Source organism: Cryptotermes secundus, unplaced genomic scaffold (genome assembly GCF_002891405.2).
Source record: "Cryptotermes secundus unplaced genomic scaffold, Csec_1.0 scaffold979, whole genome shotgun sequence".
Taxonomy (NCBI): domain Eukaryota; kingdom Metazoa; phylum Arthropoda; class Insecta; order Blattodea; family Kalotermitidae; genus Cryptotermes; species Cryptotermes secundus.
In genome coordinates, this window is record NW_019736411.1 from 1,004,095 (window position 1) to 1,027,001 (window position 22,907).

General features: G+C 40.3%; 2 protein-coding genes across 5 annotated transcripts in view; one reads left to right on the forward strand and one right to left on the reverse strand.

Moving 5' to 3' along the window:
• The window catches only part of LOC111869937 (soluble guanylate cyclase 89Db), an 84,676-nt gene that overhangs the window by 34,062 nt on the left and 27,707 nt on the right, over positions 1–22,907 (forward strand). The window contains exons 4-13 of the mRNA XM_023861831.2: positions 1,264–1,640; positions 3,773–3,993; positions 7,217–7,324; positions 8,034–8,202; positions 11,262–11,405; positions 13,092–13,245; positions 14,796–14,905; positions 16,198–16,284; positions 17,001–17,104; positions 21,584–21,688. Coding sequence (XP_023717599.2) covers positions 1,264–1,640; positions 3,773–3,993; positions 7,217–7,324; positions 8,034–8,202; positions 11,262–11,405; positions 13,092–13,245; positions 14,796–14,905; positions 16,198–16,284; positions 17,001–17,104; positions 21,584–21,688 — 1,579 coding nt within the window. The remainder of the gene's footprint in view (positions 1–1,263; positions 1,641–3,772; positions 3,994–7,216; positions 7,325–8,033; positions 8,203–11,261; positions 11,406–13,091; positions 13,246–14,795; positions 14,906–16,197; positions 16,285–17,000; positions 17,105–21,583; positions 21,689–22,907) is intronic.
• Positions 19,258–22,907, reverse strand: part of LOC111869938 (trypsin-1) — an 87,074-nt gene continuing 83,424 nt past the window's right edge. For 3 of the 4 annotated variants that reach the window (XM_023861835.2, XM_023861833.2, XM_023861832.2), the window contains exon 6: positions 22,262–22,522. In XM_023861835.2, coding sequence (XP_023717603.1) covers positions 22,310–22,522 — 213 coding nt within the window. In that variant the 3' untranslated portion in view covers positions 22,262–22,309. Of the gene's footprint in view, positions 20,353–22,261; positions 22,523–22,907 lie in introns of those variants that run through there. The other variant, XM_023861834.2, reaches the window with a different exon arrangement.

Genomic DNA, 22,907 nt, shown 5'->3' on the forward strand with positions numbered 1-22,907 from the left:
TCGGTATAGCGACTGGCTAAAGGCTGGACGACAGAGGGGTCGGAATTCGAGTCCCGGTAGGGACAATAATTTTCTTTTCTCCACGTCATCCAGACAGGCTCTGTGGCCCACCCAACTTCCTATCCAATGGATATCGGAGGATCTTTCCCTGGGGGTAAAGCGGCAGAGGCGTGAAGCTGACCCCTCACCTACACCTAGTGCCGAGATCAAGAATATATGGATCTATACATCGACTCCCCCACACGCCTTCATGGCGTAGTGCTTAATTAGTTAAGCACAGGAACAAATTTACCTTTATCTTACTTTCTCTTCCATCTCATTATTCCCTTTTATCTTCAGCAAAGGGATGACATTTTAACCTACTGCACCCTTATTACTGTTACAGATGCCAAATGTTGTTCCACCTACGCCGACCTCTTTGCTAACACATTATGCGCAACAGTGGATATCCCTGGATTGTCCTCATTTCCAAGCGCTCCGTCCCATTTTCTCTGTTATGTCGGAAAGCTTCTGCAATATCCCCACTTCTGTTAATTTCCTGTGTATTTCAGCCCTCAGGGACGATTTAACCTGACGTCCGAGAATCGTTCACGAAGTCAGGTTCCTGTGTGCCTACAAACGATTCTGTTCAGAAAATTTAGCATTGCGTTATGAAGATATCCCAGTATGCTTCAACATGAATGGCGTGAGCAGATAAAACAGGTTAATTATTAACTGATATTTCTGGAGCTCTAACGCCTGGCCGAGTTGAACTACAATGGTCCGAGAAGACTGAGCAAATTTATGTGGCACTGATATGTTGGGATTTTGCGGTTAGTCACTGGCTTCCCACCGCATCGGCCCGCGTTCGATCGCGTGTCTGGTCAAGTGGGATTTGTGGTGGACAAAGTGGCGCTGGGGCAGCTTTCCTCCTAGTACTTCGGTTTCCCCTGCCAATCTTTATTCCACCAATTGCTGCACAAGCACCCTCACCTATCATTTGGGGCTGGTACAATAGGCCAGAAATGGCCGCAGTACAAGGGACTTAGTCCCACACCACTAAAATTAAAAAAAAAAGTTTCGTTCTTGAACATTCAAAATTAAAGACGTCCAATTCATAATGAAAATGTAGATAGAATAAACAAAACATCAAAAGTAATGACGTATGTTGGGCCTTCGAGAATTTTCTCTAGAAAGTGCTAAACATCGCACTCATCACAAAATGTTTCATGTTAGAAGATCTTCAAGTTTGCTAAGTCATCACATCTCCTTTCACATTTTCAGGTCAACTGTACCAGATTGCTGAAGAACTGTACAACACACAACTAGCCATCAAAGTACTGGAGGAAGTGACATCTGTTCCGGGTACACGGAAGGTCCTTGTCAAGTTCCGGGTAGATTTCGATAATCGTGAGTTTATCCTGTCGCGGACGGACAAGAGGACACACCTGGAGAGACTCACTCTGCCTGCCGTCCCCTGCTCAGTCCTCATGCGTCTCTTCCCATTCGGCCTCGTCTTCAATGAGGACATGCGCATCCTAGCCGCCGGAGAGAAGCTCCTCCAGGTGTGCGGCACAAATCCTGACGTCCTCCTAGGACAGTCCGTCACTGACAGCTTCAAGCTTCGGCGTCCTAGGGGCATCACCTTCACTTGGAAAAATGTAAGATAATATTTTTTTTCCTCTGTAAAATAATAAAATTAATTAAAGGGTTAAAGTAAAGCTATCCCTGTAACAGGGCGTGGAGGCCCATAGGGTTGTGAGAGGTCGAGGCTCCCACATTTTCTAGACAATCGGCTCACAGAGAGCGGTGAGGTTGTCAACCTTATGCGCCTGCCGCCCTTTACCCTCAGGAATATTCATGATACTCATTTCTATTAGATTTCTTAATAAGTCTAGTAGCGGCAGAAGGGAATATGGGTATCTCCCAGTATCCTAGCAGCAGCAGAAGATTTACACACGTATCCTAGCAAGGACACTATCTTTGGCAATATCTTATTGTCTTAACGATAGCATTGCAATTATAAACTCATTGTTATCACTATCACATTCTTTTCATGTTCTCATTGTTTTCAAATTCCCTCTGTTGTTACGATTCTATTGTTTTTCCCATCCCGCTATTCTCATGATCCCAGTTTCTTTCTTACAGAGGAAATAATTGCTAAACGCGTTATCTTGAACTCGACCCATCCACATTTTCAAACGTCCAAAGCCACCCCAAAGAAGTCCTCTGTTATCATTTCAAATCTGGCCTAAATAGGTACAACGATGTGGAAATATATATAGAACAAACAAACAAACAAACAAACATTCTTCTTTACATAGAGAGGCAGAACTCTTCGTAGTTACAACTTTACATAAAATCTGACAACACAACACATACCATACTGAGACCTGCCCTTGTTTCATGTTGACTTACTTGCCACATTAAGTATATTTTGTATGAATTTGGGGGGCAGTGATGATCTGGGTTCACAGAGTGGCGTAGAAGTAAGGAAGAGTTATTGTAATAGTCATCTGTTAATTTAAACCAATAGAAATTAAGATAACACTGAATTATTCGGACGTCAAATAATTGAAATTTAGGATTTTGAAGGATGCTTGTAAGGATATGTGGACAGCTCAACTGACTTTACTAAAGGACGGCCGAACGTCTTAAGAAGCCGTTGGCTATGATTCGAGGCCGTAAGGACGCCAATTCTCTACCACTCAACTTAAGGAATACAGCAATTCTGTATTATAAATCCACAGATAATGGTTCGGAATTTAGACTTCGATAACATAAGACATAATTAAAATTTTGCTGGAACATAAGTTTTTGAGCTTACTTTTGCACGATTTTAACTTCAATTTACGCACCCCATTTTCCGCGGAATGCGTTATTATCAACGACCAGAAAGAACCCCGAGAAGATGCAGTGATATATGACTTTTTTAAAATTCGGAAAATAAGCTTAATTAATAATCACGGTAACGAACCGGAATCATTAGAGCTATAACCAGTTGTTGGTTACATGTTCGATTCGAGGCAGAAGTATAAGCAAGCGCATTCTGGTGCCCACCCAGAGTCCTACAAGCCTGTAATGGATACGTGTGTTCCTTTACATGAGCTTGAAGCTGAACATTCACAGCTACGTGGTACACCTTCAATCCCCGCGCATCTTGCCTCTGTCTTAATGGTCCTAGCAGTCACCGGTAACTTTCATTGCATTGATACTGTCTGGTGTAACAGTTTCACTAATTTCAAGGAAAAAAGTCCACGTTTTAACATCTGTGTAGATTCTTTACTTCTCAGTTACCTACATCTACTTTTAAGGGCCAAAGATAAATCCGCCTTTACGCATCTACTCTGAAGGATATGAAGGAAACAAAAAGCCCTGTTGGATATTGAAAGTATTAGTGAATGTACTATATTGATTTTGTAGGGCCAAAAGCTTTATTGCGAAAAAACGTACGAACGAGCAAACTTCATAATTCTAGCATGAACAAAAATGGGGGTTTCTCCTATGATATGGGCGTTTATATTCTTCGGAAAACACTGCGGGTTAAACAAGAATATGACAGGTAATTTACGCAGAACACATGGTGAAGTGAGAAACGGATACAGAAGTTAGGTTGTAAAAATGAAAATTAAGATAGCACTAGGGACAGCAGGTGTAGATGAGAGAATTATATTTAACAAAGTATAGATATTGGCAGCGCGTAAAATCAAGGCACAAAAGATATTAAAATAGACTGAGAAGCAGGCTGTGACAATGTACTTCTGGATAAAACACAACTTGACTTTTGTTGCAGACACTGTACCTGCATTCTGTGCTGTTCGAGCTGGAAATAATCCGGACGCCGAAGGCGGAAGATGAGTTGAGCGCAGCTGCTGTGGAAGTTACGCACAAGCCGACACTGCCCCTCCTCCTGGACCGCCGACGAGGCAGTCAGGGCACCCGCAGCATCTTGCTCAAAGGGCAGATGAAGTACATCGACGACATCAAGGCTATCGTATTTCTGTGCAGCCCTCTGTAAGTGAAAGTGTTACCCTTGCAGTAGGAATGCAACAGGGAAGTCCAACTAAACGTCTATGTATCCACAGTCCGTCAATAATGCAACATTTGTTTATTCACCATTTAACACTTAACACAATATGTTTCGGCCATAGATGGCCATCTTCAGGTCGAAACATGTTGTGTTAATTGTTAAATGGTGACAAATAATTGTTGCATTATTGATGGACTGTAGATACATAGACGTTTAGTTAAAGATTTGCAACAGGACGCTGAAATACAGAATTGCAAAAGAGACCCAAATGAGAAAAGCGATATTTGAATATTTCCTACATTCGAAATGCTGTGGAGGCATATCACTGATTTCAAGCACGTTATACAATATGTGAAACCACAATGGCGGCATAATGAGATAGTTCAAGCGATGAAAAATGAAGCTTTGACACGACGAAGTGATTAAATTACTCCATCAGCTGCGCCCGCCAATTTTTGTCTCACGTTGTTATGATCATTCAGACTAAACACATTTTGAGCATATGTGGCAATTCATTCACCACAGGGGATCAAAATCGCGGTTCTGTTGTGACACGCCAGTAGGACACAGACACGTATCAGGGTAACAGATGCAGTAAGTTAATGTAAGTTACTTTCCTTCATTTTATTCCGTCTCCACAACAGGAAGTATGGACACACCATACATTCGTCGTTTCTTACAATATGCTTCGACTCTTTAAGCCATCATCAGGTATTTGACTTTTTACATTCACCTGTATTCGTCTACTGGTATTCCTACATTTACCAGTGTTTACATATCGAAATATTGGCTTTTTAGTCATATGTAATGCCGTTGTATACAATAAGGTGTGTTCACCTCTGAGATTAAATGTTGATTTTTAAAATGTTAAATCATTGAAATTATAATTAAACATACATAACTGTTTTCTCATGTTTTTCTGAACATAGTAGTTTTGTGTAGATGTATCTCTTCTACCGATGTACACGTATTTCCTTGTGGTTCTTCTGGTGCTGGTATTGATGTGGCATCTGTTTTGTTGGTTTGTGGGTATGTGATTGCATTTAATTCCCAGTTATTCACCTACACGGCCACATATAATCTATGCGGTTAAGAAAGTGTTCTTAAATTAATAAATAAATAATTCTACACGATTAGTTAGAAAAACACGATTAGATCGCCATTTCATATTTGGAAGTGCCACTTTAAGAATCTATTTTTGAATGCTGCTGGAAATACATGTATTACAGTACCGGGATTTTAATTAAGTAGTTACTATAGGATTCTGACGATGGTGTATAACACACTGATATATTGGGTTTTTGGACTTTATCCATCGTCCTGGTTTTTAAGATAACTAATAAAAACACGACGTTTCGGAAACTGGATCTGTTTCCGTCCTCAGGTGAAGGAAAACACCTATTCTGTTGGGTCCGTTAGAAAGAGCTAGCCTCAATCACTGGACTGGACCAGTGGACCAGTGATTGAGGCTAGCTCTTTCTAAGGGACCCAACAGAATAGGTGTTTTCCTTCGCCTGAGGACGGAAACAGATCCAGTTTCCGAAACGTCGTGTTTTTATTAGTTATCTTAAAAACCAGGACGATGGATAAAGTCCAAAAACCCAATATATCAGCGGGATTTTAATGTTTGTTTGTAAATACGAACAAATAGAATTTTTGAGACTTTTCTCTTCCGCATAAGAAGCAAGTCGCAGTAATGCTGAGACTTTTCTCTTCTTTTTATTAATATATATGCAATCTACTGCCGAAAATTGAACGTCCTTTTGTAAGATTTCAGTTTTGAGAACAGTTGAATATATTGCGAATCCTCCCTTTCATTCTTTCTAACAAAATTAAATCTTTGTTTAATCAAGGATTTTACCCTTCACTGTTGTTCGGGCCCTTTGTTATGTTGCAAATCCTTTTATGTTGAACATCTTCATCATTCAGTGCTGTCGGGATCAAAATGTCCGATGCGAAAACTTCGTCCTAGAGGAGGAGGCAAATTGTAGATTATCTGAGTTACAAGCAAATATCAATTTATTTATATAGGTGTATATAATGGTAGACCGTTGATGGTCATGTACTTGTATGTATGTTGCATGGCCATGTGTGCTCGCTGTGTCATTCTCGCTGGAGTTTTCAATTACTTACACGGGTGGAAGATCCGTCTTCGAAATTGAATCATCTGAAAAATAAAAATATAACAGTAGTCATTATTTTAACGGAGAAAGAACAAACTAGATAAAGTTATGGAAGGGATAAAGGAAACGAAAAAAGAGGAGATGAAAGGTACGAAGAAAATTATTTCCCATTGAATTTCCCCCTATTTTAGATATACACGTACTTTACGCTTTGCTTCAACAAATTTAATAATTATGCTGTAGCTAAATTAGAACAAATGCATTTGTGTGGTCCTGCATCAGTATCCATCCTCTAAACATATCTCTGATCGAGGATATCTCGAAAAGATAACAAATTCAGAAGCCTTCTGAGGCACACTCCTTGTCCTGTTGCATAACGACTCTATATAAACGATTCCCTTCCCAAAGGTAAAGACTGCGAAACACATTTTCATTTCTGGGAGCATAGTCACAGGAATAACTGCGAAACATATTTTCATATCTGGAAGTATAGTCACTGCGAAACATACGAGTATCTTCGTAACTGGTAGCGTAGTCACAAGAATAACTGCGAAACATATCTTCATATCAGGGAGCCTAGTCACAGGAGTAACTGCGAAACATACGAGTATCTTCGTATCTGGCAGCGTAGTCACAAGAATAACTGCGAAATATACATATCTGGGAGCATATTCAGAGGAATAACTGCGAAACATTTCTTCCTATCTGGGATCATAGTCATAAGAACTCCATACTTTAATAAAACACTTGGTTTATTCATACTACAGTTTGAAGCTATTTTTGTCCACAGATGTTCCATCTACAGAACAAAAGCTGCAAGTAGCGTAAGTAGGGGATGGAGGGAGGGAGTACTAAGAGCTGCCCCAGGCTCAGGCTGTTGTCGGAAGAGGTATTTTAGTTACAAAACTCAATATAAACTTAGAACGATAAAAGAGGGCTCTCAGATAAATTGCTGTCGGTTGGGCGGCAAAATTCTGCAGCGGGATCCAAAATAGTTACTTTCGTCTCTGCCCATCGGGCTAGTATAATCCGTTTAAACGAAGTCAGGGTAAATGCAGCTGTTTTTACGGTTCTTATTTTACAGAATAAATAACCTGGATGAGCTTCCAAACATGGGATTGTACTTCAACGACCTTAACCTGCACGGCCTAAGCCGTGAAATGGTCTTAGCCGGATGGCAACACTGTTCTAGGTAAGAAATATTTCATAGTTTAATGTGTTTGTAATTAATTAAGCATTAATTAATTAATTAAGCGGAAGTATAGCTCTGCCACCATTAACCTCTGCACTGAGTGACCAGCTTCGAGTCACTGATGTTTTACACCCGCAAAAATAGACTCCCCCCCCCTCTCCGTACCCTTTGGATTTGAAACTGGATGGGTCTCAGAGCTGGTCTAGAAATTATGGAGGAGAGAAAAATCTCTTACTCCTACCGAGAATCTAACCCCTATTCCGCTGTTGTCCAGCTCGTAGCCTAGTCGCTATACCGACTGAGCCACCCTGTCTGTTATTTCTGTAAACGTATTCTAGCAGAGTTACACAGAATTGGTTGTTTTCTTGAAGAGGAGGGATTATCTCGTGTTATTCCTTCTCCATGTCTAGAACAAACCGGAAGTTTGAATGTCTCCTAGCTCACCTTCACAGCAGTGACAGGACTACGCGGACAGGACCAAGAAACGAAAATCACTCACCCCTCAGATTAGGGCAATGTAGGGAGGGTGAAGACTGTGGGAGGCTAGGAAATAATTTCTTTCGATGATAACCTTGTCCTAGTATACGAAATGTATAGGAAATCCAGGATGTATTTCAAAACAATTCGTTTATAGCATTAAAATGGTAATAAGTATACAAACGAAACTATCAGAGTACATAAGGCAAATTGAGATACGTGTTGTCCCCAGACTTGAGCTGATGTTCGAGAGAGCTGAGCAGAGATCTTTGGAGCTGGAGAGAAACTACACCCTTCTTGACTGCTGGAAGAGGAGAGGTGACGAACTGCTGTACTCCATGATCCCCCGTTCGGTTGCTGACAGGCTGCGCACCGAAAAGAATTCACTCAATACATGTCAGGTACTTCCATAAATGGCTGGAAACCTATTATTGTTGCTTGGGGTTATGCTTCAGCCTTTACTAGTGTGACTACAGAGAAGGTATAAATGTACTGGAAATGTACTGGAATGCTAGAACTCGGTGGTTCATTGCATACACATTAGTTCCCACCAAAGAATCCTATTCGAATCAAATAAATCCACTTTTTATTCTCACACAACATTTCCTTCCAACTTATTACAATATTAACTTGCCATCTACGTCCAAATTTCGCAAGTTGTCCCTTCTCTTTACTTATCCCAGTCGGGTCCATCAGTCGGGTAAATTCCTGCTGGTCCCCGCTAACACAGTAATTTTTAATTCCGGGTTCCGGTTTCAGCGGAAGTCACTACCATATTTTTCTGTCTCGCGACTCTATGATTAGCGTAACTGCTGACTTTACAGCTATCATGAAAAAAATGGTGCATTATTTATTCCTCATCATTCTCATGCGCACTACATGTTCTGGCCATCCAATTCTCCTTGATCCTCTTATTCCGATTCCCTCTCTATGAGTTTATTCCATGATTTTGTGCAATGAACTGACGAAATTGTTAATACAGCGTCACATGTAGATTATCCGGCTATTTACAGACGATCATCTAGTTTCTGATATTCTGATAAAAAAAAAGTCATGTTGCAGGACAATTCTGAATGAAAAAAGAAGCAGTCATGGTCTATTTAAGCTTCTCTCTCGATTCTGCAGTGGAGCCTTGCAAAGACTCCGATGAATCAGGGACACATTAGCCGGTCAGCGACCAGTATTCGAACCGGGTGCTTCATGAACAAGACTCAAGAGCTTTACAGCTGCGTTAATCGGCTAGGTGTTTCATATGGGAACTGTCGAATGGTTTCTATGACGTAGTGTGGTGGAAACTTCCACTTGATCTCACTTCTCAAGACTGCTTGGTCTGCTTTGTCGATCCAGACCGTTTCATTTCCACTTGACGGGTTTTTAATGAGGAAACCGAGGCACAATAAACGTCAACGTCTGCGGAAAATGAAAGACAAAACCTATCTGGGTTACAAGGCCGCGCCATAGCTCAAGCGGTTAGTCGCTGGCTTTCCATCGCGGCAGCCCTGGTTCGATCCCGGGTCTGGCCAAGTGGGATTTGTAGTGGAAAAAGTGGGGCTGGGGCAGGTTTTTTCCGAGTACTTCGGTTTCCCGTGCCAATCTTCATTCCACCAATTGCTCCACAATCACCCTCACCTATCATCTGGGGCTAGTACAATATGCCAGTAGTGGCCGCAGAACAAGGGACTTAGTCCCACCCTACTATATATCTGGGTTACAACAAATGAGCTCAATGTCAGAGCTCTTTACATCGAGCAGGCTGTAGCTACAATGTTTTAGGCCTCTTTTGTCAGTTACAATTTCGATTCTCTACCGGAAGGACCGCTATCATTACTGCAGTTCAGCGGCGACTCGACAAATATCTCCAGGACGTTGCCGATGCTGTTTGCACCGTCTCATTTCAAGCTATACAAATTCCCTAGTTGAATCGGCGAAGATAAATAACGTAAGAATCAACCAGAGCATTTTGTTTATATTTCAAATTATCGTGCCTTGCACTTGAGGTGGCAGCGATTGTGGTTCATTGCAGTTTCCTTCAATACAGGTAACGATCGTTATAATGGACTAACGGGGAGTTGTTGGTTAAAGCCGATGTCCGCGGTAACAGAGTGAAGGATGTTCCCTGAAGAACACCACAGGACCCAGCCAGTACAAGCAATAAACATAGAAACACATAATATGATTACATAAAGGTTTCTGTACTGAAGTTCTTTTTTATTTTTAACAGATTCCTGACTACAAAATCTTTCTAGTGCCTCGATACTGCTAAAAATTCACAGCCAGATTTTATCCGTTATATTGTAAATCCTTCATATCCTGGTCCCTTATACCAAAGATTTACTGCTTTTACTTTTTTTGAGAAAAATGCCATCCTAGTTGGCTTGATTGATATAAAGTGATACGGCTCTCTTCTCCAAGCATTCTCTTTACTTTGTTTATCACTGCAGCACACTTCTTTCCACTCTATGCCCCATCCTATGAAGCAGCAAACGTCTCACCTCTGGCTCCGGCAGATACTGTTGCAGTGCAAATAGAATGAATGGTTCCTTACCTTTCCAGAGAGAAGCTGCGGATAATACTTCCTGAAAACAGAATGTACAGATTACGTACGAAGCATTATATTCATCACTTTTTCTTTTTCATCTTCTCCTGATTCTCGTTTTCTTGTTCTTCTCGTCTTTCATGTTTTCCTTTTATGGGTCTATATCTCAAAGTTCTTTTCTGTATTTTTTCTCTTTCTCAAGTTTTTTATTATTTTCTTCCCTCTTGGACTCAACATCTTCATATTTTTTCAATTTTTGGTTTTTCTTTTTTATCTCACCTTTGTCTTCTTATCCTCACTTTCCCCTCATCCTTCGTATTACTCTAATTCTCATTCTATTCCCCTTTTCCTCCTCTCCATTTCACTTTCCTTTCATCTGTTTTCGACATCTACACATGCATGCAGCTTGTTTTAGCCCAATTGGGGTGAAATATTTCAATGTTAAGACGTGCCGAGAAATGAATATTCTCTGTATGTACGCAATCGGAGACAATACGTATATCTGCCTGCCTCGTGTCAGGGACAGTTCAGTTTCGAATATCGACCTGGAGACTGACTCAAGTTCCGTGATTTTCTCAGTATATCCAAGCACATGCTGAGATTGAACCTTAAAACTGACCACATATGCTTCCTCCCTTTCCTAATTTACAACTATCCCATCACCGGACGGTGTATGACCGAAGCAACTCAAAATGCATCCTAAAATATTCGTAAAGCAAGTATTAATGTCACATTCATATACTAATGCAACATATACTTGGCATTCATTGAGATAATATTGCATCTTCTGTTAAAACTTGTGTTCTAATGCATGAAATTACCAAATTTATAATATACAATTTTAATTCTATAATCATTATTCTGTGTACTCAAGTTTCGGCCTAAAATATTAAATGTAGTGGACATTATCTTGTTCACTTCCAGTCCTTCGACGCGGTGTCCGTTCTGTTCTGTGAGCTGGTGGACTTCAGTTCTTCAACAGTGCAGGACGCCATGGACGTTGTTATGAGCATGAACGCAGTCTTCAGCTGTTTCGATGCCCTCATGGATCGCTACAATGTCTACAAGGTATGAGAATTATAAAATATCATAATGTAAAATGTAATTAGCCAGTTCTTAGGATATTACAGGCTATGCGTAAATTGAATTATAAGTCGACATTCTTGTCCGTTCACTATGAAAAGTTTAAAAAATTCTCATTAGTTTCACTAACTGTATAGCCATCTCTCTGACTGTCCGTATCTCCTTTTGTGTCCATCTGTGGGCATCTAACAACTCGAGGACTGCTGAATGAATTATCATGTAATACGATACTGGAAAATTTTGTTAAAATTATTGAATAAGTTCCAGTTTTTGTTAAAATGGAACAATAATTGACACTTTACGTAAAAACCTGCATGAGTCTCTGTGTTCATCAAGAATGGAAACCCACACATGCCTAATGAAATATGAGTGTTTCGAATGAACGTTGTAGAGAAAAATTAGTCACATGTTTTACACTCAATACAATTTTTACTCAAGTTTTAAGGTTAGGCCTATCGAAATTATTAAAGGAAAGAGAAAGAACGTGCCTTAATTTTTACACTGTGCTTAGTACCTTCTAACTCCTCCAAAGTTGTGTATAATTTGAAACATCCAACATTATATGCAAAAGAAACTCAACAATAAACCGGAATATGCACACAATGAGTAGAAAGTACAAAGCAGAATCAAAACCGTCATGCTGAGTCTGACAGAAGAGGGTAGCATACACTAAAACACGAATTTCAACATACTGCGTCCAAAAAGGAGATTTATCAATAACAGCTCTTAAACACTAATTAATTTACAAGTATGTGGAAAACCTTTGATTCATTTCACCTGTAGTATTTTCGACATTGTTTATTCATTGAGAAATATGTGATAAAGCACTAATATGATGTTTCTGGAATCCAGTCTTTAGGTATCTTCTCTTTTTTAGCGGCCTCCGTAGTCTAGAGGTAACGTTCCCACCTCATGACTCGTAGTACGCGGGTTCAAAAACCCGGCGGAGGTCGTGGAATTTTTAAGGGCGGAAAAATTCAGGGAATAAGTCCTCCGGGAGGGACTTCAAGCCGTGGGTCCCGTGTCGTAGATTTACGGCACGTAAAAGAACCTCGTGTCTCTAGGAGACCTCTGAGCAAAATTATGCAACATGTCCCGCCCAAGTAGTTTCCAATTCCTCCGGTAGATGGGGGAAGTATTAGGTGCCACTGCCAGAGGAGGGGGGACCTCTTTGACAGAAAGGAACTAACTATTAGATACCACTGCCAGAGGAGGTTGGAACCTTGCTGGCAGAAAGGGGCTGATAGTAAGCACCAGTACTGGTAGGGTATGGAGACAGTAGAAATTAAAGGGGGACGCACAATGGACCACTAACCGGTCTAAGTGCATGGGGAAACCCACCCCCTCATTACGGAATACGGAATCTTCTCTTTCTTTGCGCGGGTTATTTTATGATGCCAATAAGATAAAGTTGTCTCTGTACTTAACTATTTAAACACTACCCCACGAAGGCGTATACTGGCAGGAATCAGGCTCTAGAATGAAACCCACCAATTAGTATTCGAAGGGTTCCAAGTTCGATCCCGAAAATAAAGTTTATTATATAAAGAATCCCTTGGTGGCGAAGATATTATGCGCTTTTGGCGTCAAGGCCACTGTGGTCGACTTTAACTCAACTTATGTGGAGTAAATATTTTGGAAATTCTGCACTCACAATTTCTGTCACTCCAGGTTGAGACTGTGGGGCAGGTGTATATGGTAGTGAGCGGTGCTCCAGAGTACACACCCCAGCATGCGGAGAACGTTGCTGATGTCTCCCTCTGCCTACTCCGGCACGTCAAGCAGCTTCAGTTGCCTTCAGGAATCAGCATACAAATTAGAATCGGTCAGTTGCTGGGAGTTTCTTTATACTCGTATAACTCAGAACCGCCTCTGTACATATCTCTTAACTATTCATAATTTAAACTCGTCTTCAAATTTTATTCATCAAATATATATTCTCTGTAGTTTAAACGACTCTGTACATCACGCAACAATCCATCATTAATGACAGTGGGTCCATACTCTTTTCTTATTCATGGACTTGCAGAATATAATTCCCATGACCAGTTCTTCACTCCTCAATATTGACAGCATTAAGTTCCTCCGAAACTTTGGTATCCATCTAATAGACTACTTAGTGAATAAACTAAAAAATGACAAAATATTGTAAATCTTCACCATATGAAAGTCTCGAATCTCATGTGTCTATTATCAAAGTTATAAAATTTACTACTTTATAGGATTTCAGCTTCTCACGGTAGTGGTTATTGAGGGTTATATCCCAGAAAATAGAACTCTTCAGTAACAAATTTATTTGCTATTAAAGCCAAAGAGCTTGATAATATGTAACTCACACATAACACCCGAAACTACAAGTCACGTACTTAAAACGTAAGAAGTAAGCTATGTCGCAGACATTTTTACAGTACCTGGTGTTACCTAACGAAAATCCGAGTACTTCGGTTTTCCTTGCCAATCTTCTTTCCACCAAGTTCTCCTTCATCATAATCACCCAGGACAGGCTACAATAGACCAATCAGTGATCGCCGTGCCGAGTGGACCCAGTTGGACTTCACCTCCCACTAAACGAATTAAAAAAGTAAATTAATAATTACTTAACGAAAAAATGAGATCTCTGTGGAGAAAAATAGTAATATCTAACACAAAATACATATCTATCTATCTATCTATCTATCTGTCTATCTATCTGTCTATCTGTCTATCCATCTATCCATCCATCTATTTATCTATGTCTTCATAGCCCTTGTGAATCTTGGCCGCTTTTTCGGTTTCTTAATCTATACACAGTCGGCAGGACTCCTTGGACGGGGGATCAGCCCGTCCCAAGGCCGCTACCTACACACAACATAAACGCAGTGACGGTGAACCATGGCTGGAAGGCTGTGAGTTGGAGTCATTTGTTGAAAATTGACGGTTGAGTTAGGTGTGAGAGAGTCACGAGCCAGTAAGGATGTAAACAGACGAGACTGTTGCAAACCGTTACGAGGCAACGTGAAGTGAAAAGAGGAGAATTATCGTGTGCTGTAGTGAGTAGTTAAGTGCTTGATGTAGCGTCAACCTTATACACGTAATTACCTTTAGCTAAGATTTATAAGTGTTCAATATTTCCAATTACTAATCCAAACCCCGTATCTAGTCACTAATACGTGATGAAACTAATACATTGTAGCAATAGATGTCGAATTATTTTAATTTGAATCCCAGTCTACTGTTTTTATAATTGGTTTTGTGTCGGCAATATAAGTCGACAATGATATGCAATGTAAGAAGAAAAATTTTCTCCACAACTTAGAAACCTTAGTATGAACTGATTAACAAGGTTCCTTGACTCTGCAGCTTGTCTCCTACATTGCAATCTCTTCTGAATAACAGGAATCCACTCTGGTCCTGTGGTTGCTGGAGTCGTGGGCCTCAAGGTCCCTCGATACTGTCTGTTTGGAGATACCGTCAACACTGCAGCCAGAATGCAAACCACAAGCATGGTGAGTACCTTGTCACGAAACGCTAATACACTTAACTGCAAAATATTCGTGTGTATTTTCGGATTGAAATCGTAAGGTTCTGTCGTAGTGCAAGAGATGTATGTTGTTAGTATACAATTGTTTTTCCTTTGGCGCTTTAGCCCCAATTTGGGCCTTGGCCTACCTCCATGAAACTCTCCGTTTCATGTATCCAAATACAACGTCTATATATAATTCTATTATTGTCCGACAAGGGTTGATCCCAGGATCGTTATCAAAGACACAGTAATACAAATTCTTACGTTTTTGTTAAGCTTTACATTAACTAGCCGAGTCCTTGAGAAGCCAAAAGTTGCTCAGCTACTCATGAGTATCCCACCACTTTATGGAACCCAATGGTTCATTACTCCCGACCGATGGTGTCTCCACCTTATTGCGGTGGTGGGGTTTGACAGCTCCTAAGACCCTGAGAGCTATGCTGGGATAGCCTGGTTCTCCAGAGGGTTGGGCGTGAGGCTAAAATCTCACCCGGTAAAAACTAAATTGTTCTGAAGACAGATAATCAGCCTCGGGTGGGTGGAAGAATAGAGAAAAATGGAGGCAGATTGTTCAGGAGGTCAAAGCCCATCCTGAGCTATAGAGCCGAGGGGAAGGAAGGAAGGAAGGGAGGAAGGAATGGTTCATTACCGTGTTTAAAACAGCCCGCCACTGGTCTCTATCCTGAGCCAGTTCAATGCAGTCCACTGCACCCCCCTAGTTCTCCAAGATTAATTCTATCCATGGGTGTGTATATTTATATGTGTGTGTGTGTGTGTGTGTATAATAGGGATACGTCAGTCAGCATAGCGACTAGACTGCGGACTGGAGGGTCGAGGGGGCGGTGTTCGATTCCGGAGAGGGGCAAAAGATTTACTTTTCTCCATAGCGTCCTGAACGGCTCCGGGACCTATCCAGCATCCTATTAAGCATAAACGATACATATATATTTGTGTAAATATTTTAGTAATTGAGGGATTGCGGATCATCAAATTATTTGATTATTCATAACATCTTAGTCCATAATAAATTATTCTACTTTGCGTTAAGGATCCACTCATATTTCATATGCATGATTTATCTGCCTGTACTGGTGTGTGGTTCATATTCTGTTTCTTTTATTAAAGGTTTTTCCAACTAGCCAAAAATTAATTTTCAATCAGAGCAATATCTCAGACATATGATACGACGCGCCCCTTCCCAATACCATCTGTGATCGGAGAAATTGTCCTGCTGGTTCTTCTCTATAACAGCTGAGTGTTTCGCTTTGCTTTCAGCCTGGGAAGATTCACATATCGACAACAACTCGACAACTTCTTCCTGATCAGTATGTCACAGAACCCAGAGGACTCGTCACAGTGAAAGTACGTAGCTGGCAGCTACAGATTTGCTGGTGTCGGATTTTTAAATTACATATGAGATACTACTAAAACATAAGCAAATAATTTTACAGAGGTAATGCTTTCTGAGCAGGTGTAGCAAGATAAATATTTCCGGGAGTATAAAAAATCAAGAAGATGAAAATTAATTTCCAGTTAAATATACGCATCAGGTAAAACTTCAGCTCTCTGAATTTCATTACTGGAACATCTTGTCTATCATCAATACAGATTTTTAATATCTAGTTTCTGTTTACAGAGGAAATTTTTGAACAAATCTAAAGCTCTCTTATTCTGAGTCTAGCCAATTGCTAATGGAATGTGGAGGCCCAACGGAGTGCCAATATCAAAATATCGGCATTCCGTTCAGCCTGCCACACATCTCAGCGGAATTTATAGATGCAACCGACGAACTAAGACAAAATATGTCCCGGGCAATATATATTTTGCTCCGTATCTATGAGGATGAACGTCATTGCATTTAGTCTAGCTGAAAACATCGCGTGTTCCATTATTCATGTACAATTTATAGGTCCCGATTACGGCTACATCCGCTGCATATTCTGCGCACCTCCTTATTGCGTTGCAGTTTTGAGACAACGAATGGCAAGAACTGAAACAGATGTAGGATTCAGGTATCCATATTCTAGTAACTGCACTTCTGAAATTTTTGTCTCAGTTTCTGCTGTTTTCTGTATCAGGGAAAAGGGGTGATGGAAACATTTTGGTTGCTGAACAACGCAGCTGTGGAGGAACAAACCCCGAGGAGTAACGGTGCTGCTCAAGCTACAAGTGCAGACACTCAGTGATGGGATCAGCTAAACTGTTTGAGTAATGGAAGCTCCAGCATTCCGAGGACTTTATGATACGTCTGTGTGAATTGTGTGTCACTCGCTAGAAACTGATAGTCATTTAGCGTAATATTTGAATTCATACAACTACAAGAAACCGATGTATGCAAAATATATTTGTAAAATATATGAAGAATGTCGTCTTCTAGGATGTGGAGTCGTGTATATATTGTGTAAACAGACGTTTCGGAGGAAAGTATCTCCTCCATCTTCAGGGTATAAAAGTCTGCGATCGAGGTAGCAGCGTGAGCGGGTGGCTGCAGACTGGTTCTTCGTTCGCGGATTTTTATACCCTGAGGATGAAGGCAATACGTTCCTCCGAAACGTCGGTTTGCACAATATCTACACGACGCCACATCCTAGAAGACGACATTCTTCATAGTCACCGCTGTGAAAACCTCAAATCTTATATTGTAAAAGATATCTTTTGCGGGTTTGAAAAATATGAGACAATGTTAACAAATGAAAAATGCAAACTTCGACACCTCTCCATTCCGTGTTATTCTATTATGTTGTGTTCAATATTTATTGACTAGTAATTGAATTTCAAAATATGGTAATTAACTGACTACTTGCGCAACTTACAGGTCCTCAAGGACTCTTTTCCACCCAGTTGACTAGTTACTAAGAAAAAAAGTAGTCGATATTTTTCTTCAAGTAACCAATTTCATTTTGGACTGATCCCCGCACCGAAGCCTGTGTCATTCTCTTCTACATTAATGTGAACATATTCAGCAAGCGAATTATTCTAATGTTAGAACCTAATTAGAAGGGATGAATGTACAAGGGGTGGACCTTCTCGGCCCTTGCACTGCGACCTACAGTGATCTATTGTGCTTCAATTAGAAGGACACTTACATATTTAGACTTTGTTCTCTTGTCTTGTACACTGTCACGGTGTTTCCATATATGTAGATCTATGCAAGAACCTTTAGCTAATTAGCAACTACATGAGCATGAAGATAAATTTTGTTTCGTTATAGGCTATTGGATTTCGAAGGCATTAGCTATTTATACAACATTTTTTATTTGTCTGCATGTTGTCCTTAATACAGGTCTTTAAACAAGAGGACAAATTAAATTACTCAAAATACTATTGAGTCTATAAAGTATCGTGACTCAAACCGTTCATTTTAACAGAATTATGTTGGCTACTGACTACGCTCTGAAATATGTTTATTTTCTCAACAATAAAATGGCTGCTCGCTTGAGAAAATTTCAGCTTTTATTTGTTTTACACGGCTTTCTCTGAGCGTATTTAAATTCCACTCTGCCTTTTATGAAAATATCCACCTGATTGTAATTTAGTAATTCAATATTTACGGAGAGTTTCATAGAGGCAGGCCTAGGCCCAAATGAGGGCTGTAGCGCCAATGAAAAAAAACAAATTCAGTATTTACATGTGAGATATTGTGAAATTTCGGTCTCATTTATTTTTTAACTCAATCCACGCAGCAATTCAGCAGTCAATTAAGCCCCCATTCTTCGCGAAACCTGAAAGTTCATTACTGCTTTGAAAAGAGATGACCACTGGACTACAGATATTTCCAGTCACAGTCTCACAGCACAGTATATCTTTAGGATCCGTTGTAATAAGTTTATTATTCTATGTGCAATTAAGCCACAAATTGGTCTCTCTTCCTTAAGATTTTTCGACTAAAATGTTGCATGTATGTATCACGTGTTCCATGCATACCATATAAGTGTTCTTGATTGGCCGGAAGACCGGAAATCTCGATAGTTTTCTTGTCCCTTCAAGAAATATCTGGACAGCATTTCACTTTTCACTATTAATGTTAGTATTCTATGTCATATAGTTTGGGATACTGCTATCTTAACCAAAAAACCACAAATAAGGATACGTTTATCTTCATTAAATTTTATCATTTTATGTTCATATGTGGGGCACGCGGTACCTTAGTTCGTTGAGGCATTATGCTCAATCAAGAAGGTCGCGGGTTCGATTGCCGATTAAGTTACTGCATTTTTAAATTTATCTAATCCATTCAGCATTACTACAGGTCTCGGGGTCGACTCAGGCTCTTATAGAAATGAGTACCAGAAATCTTCCTTGATGTAAAGGGCGCCCGGCGCGTAAGGTTGACAATCTCAAAGACATCTGTAAGCCTAGACGTCTCACAGCCCTATGGGCCTCCACGACCCGTTACAGGGATAGCATTACCTTTCTATATTCATATGTTACTTACAGTCTTACTATAGTCGGTTCTTATGGTCGAAATCTAATATTTGGTTGCTTACTGAATACCTTTCTTTTAGAATGTTCCTTTCGTGCGGCTGAATAAGATGTGAATGGTAATTTTCTTTTAATTCGCTTAGTGGTGGGGTGGAATCCGACTGGGTCCACTAAGTACGGCGGCCACTGATTGGCCTATTGTAGCCTGCCCCAGGTGATTATGATGCTGGAGAATTTGGTGGAATAAAGATTGGCATGGGAAACCGAAGTCCTCAGAAAAACCCCGTCCCAAGGCCATAATGAATGGTAACTTGAAAGATGCTGAAGTGATATTTATTTTAAGAAGCTGTCATAAGACTAACACGGAAAGAAAGAGGAAAATAAAAAGCAAGGACAGTTTCAAGTAAAGCTAAGATAAATAAAGTTGTGTTTTGTGATTAATTAAACATAACACCATAAAATACACGAGGGTATCACTGTTTAGATCCGTGCCTTCTTCATCTCAAGAGTGCATGAGATAATCGACCATTTTACACTTTGGGTATAATTTGGACAAGGACCTAAATGGACCCCAGGAATGGTCTGGATGTGGTGGCAAGGAGAGCTATCCCTTACCCTGCCAGGAATCGAACACCGAGTACCCTGCTCCTGACTCTTACTCTTACTGTTCTCCAAGAAATCAAATTCATACAACGAATGCCGGATATGCTGAGAGCGGCGAATCTTACAATTCCATATTTGTGTGGTGATACTATTATGATTTATTTAAAAATCATTAAAGTTAACAAATTACAATAAATAAACTATGTACGTTGGACGGTGTCGAGCATATAACGTTCAGCATCTCAAGAAGACTAGATGAAGCTTAAGCAGCATGGCGCCACAAGTTTCATTGGCAGAAGCACGCATCTCTTGTATTTCTTTTGTTCCATGTGATATACCGGTTCACCCTGGTGTATACGCCTGGGTGATTGGGCAAGCCACACCCTTCACCCCAAGACACCACTCCTGAAATACAAATATCGTTGTCGTCCACGTTTCTTGTTCCCATAAAAGACACCAAAACCCATAATGAGGTATCAAGCTTTTGTTTATTCATTAATTCATGCAAACATACATTCATTCATTCATCCATCCTTTCTTTTGACGGATGTTTATTGGAAAAATAGCCAGGAAATGTTTAAATAACTGGCATTGAAACAATGGATTTTCATATTTATTAGCTACGGAAGTCTATAAATCTATATTCTCTTTTATTTATGTTGAATTATTCGCTTCCTTGGCGCCGCTCTGTGATCCCATTATGCATTACACGGTCACTACGCAAGAGAAACGGGGGGGGGCGGATATGGGTCGATAATACATTACAGAAACCGGTAATGTTCATTCAGCGTGAAAATTAGAAACAGAGAGAAACGGGTAAATCTGGGGTCGCACTAACCAATTAGAGTCCAGTCGAATTTAATCGAATCTGACTAAAGAACGCCAGATTCACTCGACTGGACTTAGCTAGTAGAATGAAGCTGGATTCAGCTTCTATGCGTCTCAACTGAATTCGATTCATTTACTGTGGCTGCAGTCTGATACTGACAGAAGATATTTTACGTAAAATATGGGGGGCATTTCCAGCATTGCTGAAACAGAAATATGACACAGAAGAACTCCGTAATATTTTATTCAACGGGAGCCTGGATAGAGCAGTCGGTACAGCGACTGGCTACGGGCTGAATGACCAAGGGGTCGTATTTCGAGTCTCGGTGAGGTCAAGAAATTTCTCTTCTCCACGTCGTCCATACCGACACTGGGGTCCACCCAACATGCTATCCAATGAGTACCGTGGGCTCTTTCCCCGGGTGTAAAGCGGAAGGGGCGTGAAGCTGAACACTCTACTCCAGCTAATGCCGAGGTCAATGTGAATCTATACATCCAGTCCTTCACGCCGCAGTGCTTACTTATTTAAGAACAGGAAAACATAAAACTTGAATAGCGACGCTATTAACTTAACATTTACGTGTTGCAGAGAAACGTTTTTCTTGAATAACATTTCAGGACATGTTTAAGAATATGCCTTTGAACTATCAACCTAATCAATTTTTATAAATTGTAAAGGTCACATTCTTGATCGAAGAAACAGAAAATCTGTCAGCTGTTTGTCAGTAAAAGTGAAGGGAATACATCATGCAAGATTTGAATTCTCGCAGCTAATAGTAAATATGCTAACTTCTACTCTGGTGATCAGACTTGTTAGTGTTGGGTTAACAACCAAAGTGTCAGAGATCTCCTCTGTTTCCATCATCATGGTGAATGTGAAGCACAGCGCTGAATCAGGCCAACGAATCAAGTTGTGAGGCACTGAAGTGCTAGCCAAAACATCAGACTGCATTAGCCGACTTCTCAAAGAAGCAAGAGCAACAAAATTAGATCAGAACAGTATAAAGAAAGACGAAGGATTCGGTTTCATCAAATCATATAAATCCAGCACCATATTATTAAGACACATCAACACACACGGAACAGAGAAATCCTCAAGAAGACACAAAGAAGAGCATGCTACAAAGAAAATAAAGTAGTTGACAAGTACACTAGGTTAAGCGACACAGTGATAGGTTAGATTTGGGTGGGTGACCACTCAGTCTGACTCCGCTTCATACCGCATAATACAAAAAGGGGAAGACGCATCGATTTGACAGACTGTTGTGTATATTAGCGATACCTGGGCATTTACCAGATCAACATGTTTTTATTTTAATTCGCTTAGTGGAGGGTGGAGTCCAACTGGGTCCACTTGTCACGGCGGCCACTGATTGGCCTATTGTACCTGCTCCGGGTGATTATGATTATGGAGAATTTGATGGAATGAAGATTGGCAGGAGAAACCGAAGTACTCGGAGAAAACCCGCCTCAGCACCACTTTGTCCACCACAAATCGCACTTGACCAGACCCGGGATCGAACCGGGGCAGCGACTAACCGCTTGAGCTATGGCGCGGCCGATCAACACTTTTAATGGAGAGAGAAGATAATTCATGCTTACTGATCCACATAAATTTACTTGTCGGAACAGATAAAGGCACTAATGCCTTTAATGCACTAATATGAATTAGCTCCTGAAACATCAGCTTACCAACAACGCTGTGCGCTGTCCCATTGGCAACATGCAGGGGTCCCCCACTGTCGCCCTGGAGACATAAGAACAGAAGTTTTGGATGATTAATGTTGAGTAGAGGGAGTCCCTGTTCTACTTCCGTGTTCTTCTTAAAATAAACTTCATTGAAACAATTATATTTCTCAGTATCCTATAACACTCATTGTACTTTAACCTTGTAACTAAAGCATGACAGTTTCAAGAAAAAACATTGCATAAATCTCATTTTCATTTAAATAATTTTTTTAAGAATTAAAATATGACACATTTCTCAAATTATTTGCCGCAGTCGCGCTGAATGATAACCAATCTTGTGAATACAACATACTATGTTGCTTTAGGCATTAAAACGCATTTGATTGCCAAGTAAAGTGCAACAATTGGAACGGACAGATTTATGAATCGTGTATGTTTTCCTA